General features: G+C 40.9%; 1 protein-coding gene across 1 annotated transcript; it reads left to right on the top strand.

Moving 5' to 3' along the window:
* Positions 1-261: 261 nt before the first annotated feature.
* LOC118490545 lies at positions 262-1,385 on the top strand. Its single transcript, XM_035988240.1, has 3 exons — positions 262-483; positions 839-1,165; positions 1,371-1,385. The coding sequence occupies exons 1-3, from the start codon at positions 262-264 to the stop codon at positions 1,383-1,385; spliced, it is 564 nt and encodes a 187-aa protein (XP_035844133.1).
* Positions 1,386-1,650: the final 265 nt, after the last annotated feature.

Genomic DNA, 1,650 nt, shown 5'->3' with positions numbered 1-1,650 from the left:
CTTTGGAAAGCAAAACACCTTTCCTATGGTGGAAGAATTACCTTACTAAAATCGGTTTTAAATTCGTTACCGACATATTTTTTCTCTTTGTATAAAGCTCCGACAAAAGTGTTAGATATATTGGAAAGACTTAAGAGGGTATTCTTTTGGGGTGGCTCGGATGAAAATTCAAATATGAGTTGGATGGCGTGGGAAAAGGTTATCGCGCCAATTGAATATGGCGAATTAGGCTTCGGTTCACTTCGAGACGCCAACTAAGCAATGTTATCAAAGTGGTGGTGGAGATTCAAGACGGATAAAGATGCTCTATGGAGAAGAGTCATATGGGCGGTTCATCATAATAATAGATCTTGGACGCCGATACCGGCTAAGGTTTCATTGGCCGGTCCTTGGAAGCAAATCGTTGGTATTCGTGAACACCTAAATCAAGTTGGAATCAATCTCCCGGATTCAATCTGGTGTCTAGTGGGTATTGGTTCGAAGGTAGCTTTCTGGCTTGGTTCATGGATCGGTAACCAACCTCTTTAAGTTACTTTTCATCTCTTGTAAGCGCTAGAGAAAGAAAAATTATACAACGTTTCAGATCGGGTGTCTTGGGGGGCTAATAGGGTAAGCTTATCATGGGTTTGGAGTAGACTGGTTATGGCCGAAAATGAAGAGGCGGAGTTGCTAGATCTTATAGAGCGAGTTTAATTATAGTGAGGGGTCGGATGTATGGATTTGGAAACATGACCCTTCAGAAGTCTTCTCGGTGGCGAGCATTAAAAGTATAACGGGGACTTCCACTAGGTCCGTCCCGGATTATTTGTTCTTGTGGAACAATTATATACCAAAAAAGGTCGGGGTGGTCTCTTGGAGGGCGATTCCGGAAAGATTACCTACAAGAGCTGCTTTGGCAGCAAGAAACATTGACAATGGAGACACAAGGTGCCCGCTTTGTGGCGAGTATGAAGATACTAGTGATCATCTTTTTGTATCATGTCATTTTACTCAATCGATTTGGCTCGTGATTGCGCAATGGTGTAGGATTCCCCCCATGGTTGCTTTTAGCCTTAAAGATGTACTAGACACCCATGTTACTGTGTATGGAAGTAAAAAGAAAAAGAAGGTTATTAGCGCTATTATCCAGGTTGTGATTTGGAGCGTTTGGAGGATGAGAAACAAGGTAATTTTCAGTCAGGCAAATCCTAGCATATCTAAGGTTGTGAAAGAATCAAAGTCGATGGCCTATCATTGGATAAAGAGTCGGACGAGATCACATCTTTGGTCGTGGAGTGAATGGCGGAACTTTAACATAGTTATGTAATGTAGGGTGGTGTGGGCTGTTTTGGCAGTTTTTGGTGTAATTTCATTGTAAATTTGGTGTCTAGCTTCTTGCTAGTTGAATAAATAAAATTTTTGTTGGCCCTTCAAAAAAAAAAAACTTTTTTTAAGATCAACAAAATATCATTAAGCTCATACTACTTTGGAATTCAACATTCAAATGTGCGTTCGGCAAGGCGATCCACTTTCTCCCATGTTTTTTTATAATTGCAATCGAAGCTCTTTATGTGGCCATGGAAAAGGCAAAAACTTTGGGGAATATAGAAGGTATAAAAACACTGGGTGCGGGTCCCAATATCTCTCACTTACTTTACGCGTATGATGCAC

This window comes from Helianthus annuus, chromosome 3, assembly GCF_002127325.2.
Source record: "Helianthus annuus cultivar XRQ/B chromosome 3, HanXRQr2.0-SUNRISE, whole genome shotgun sequence".
In the NCBI taxonomy this organism is placed as follows: domain Eukaryota; kingdom Viridiplantae; phylum Streptophyta; class Magnoliopsida; order Asterales; family Asteraceae; genus Helianthus; species Helianthus annuus.
This window is presented reverse-complemented; position numbering and strand designations above follow the sequence as displayed.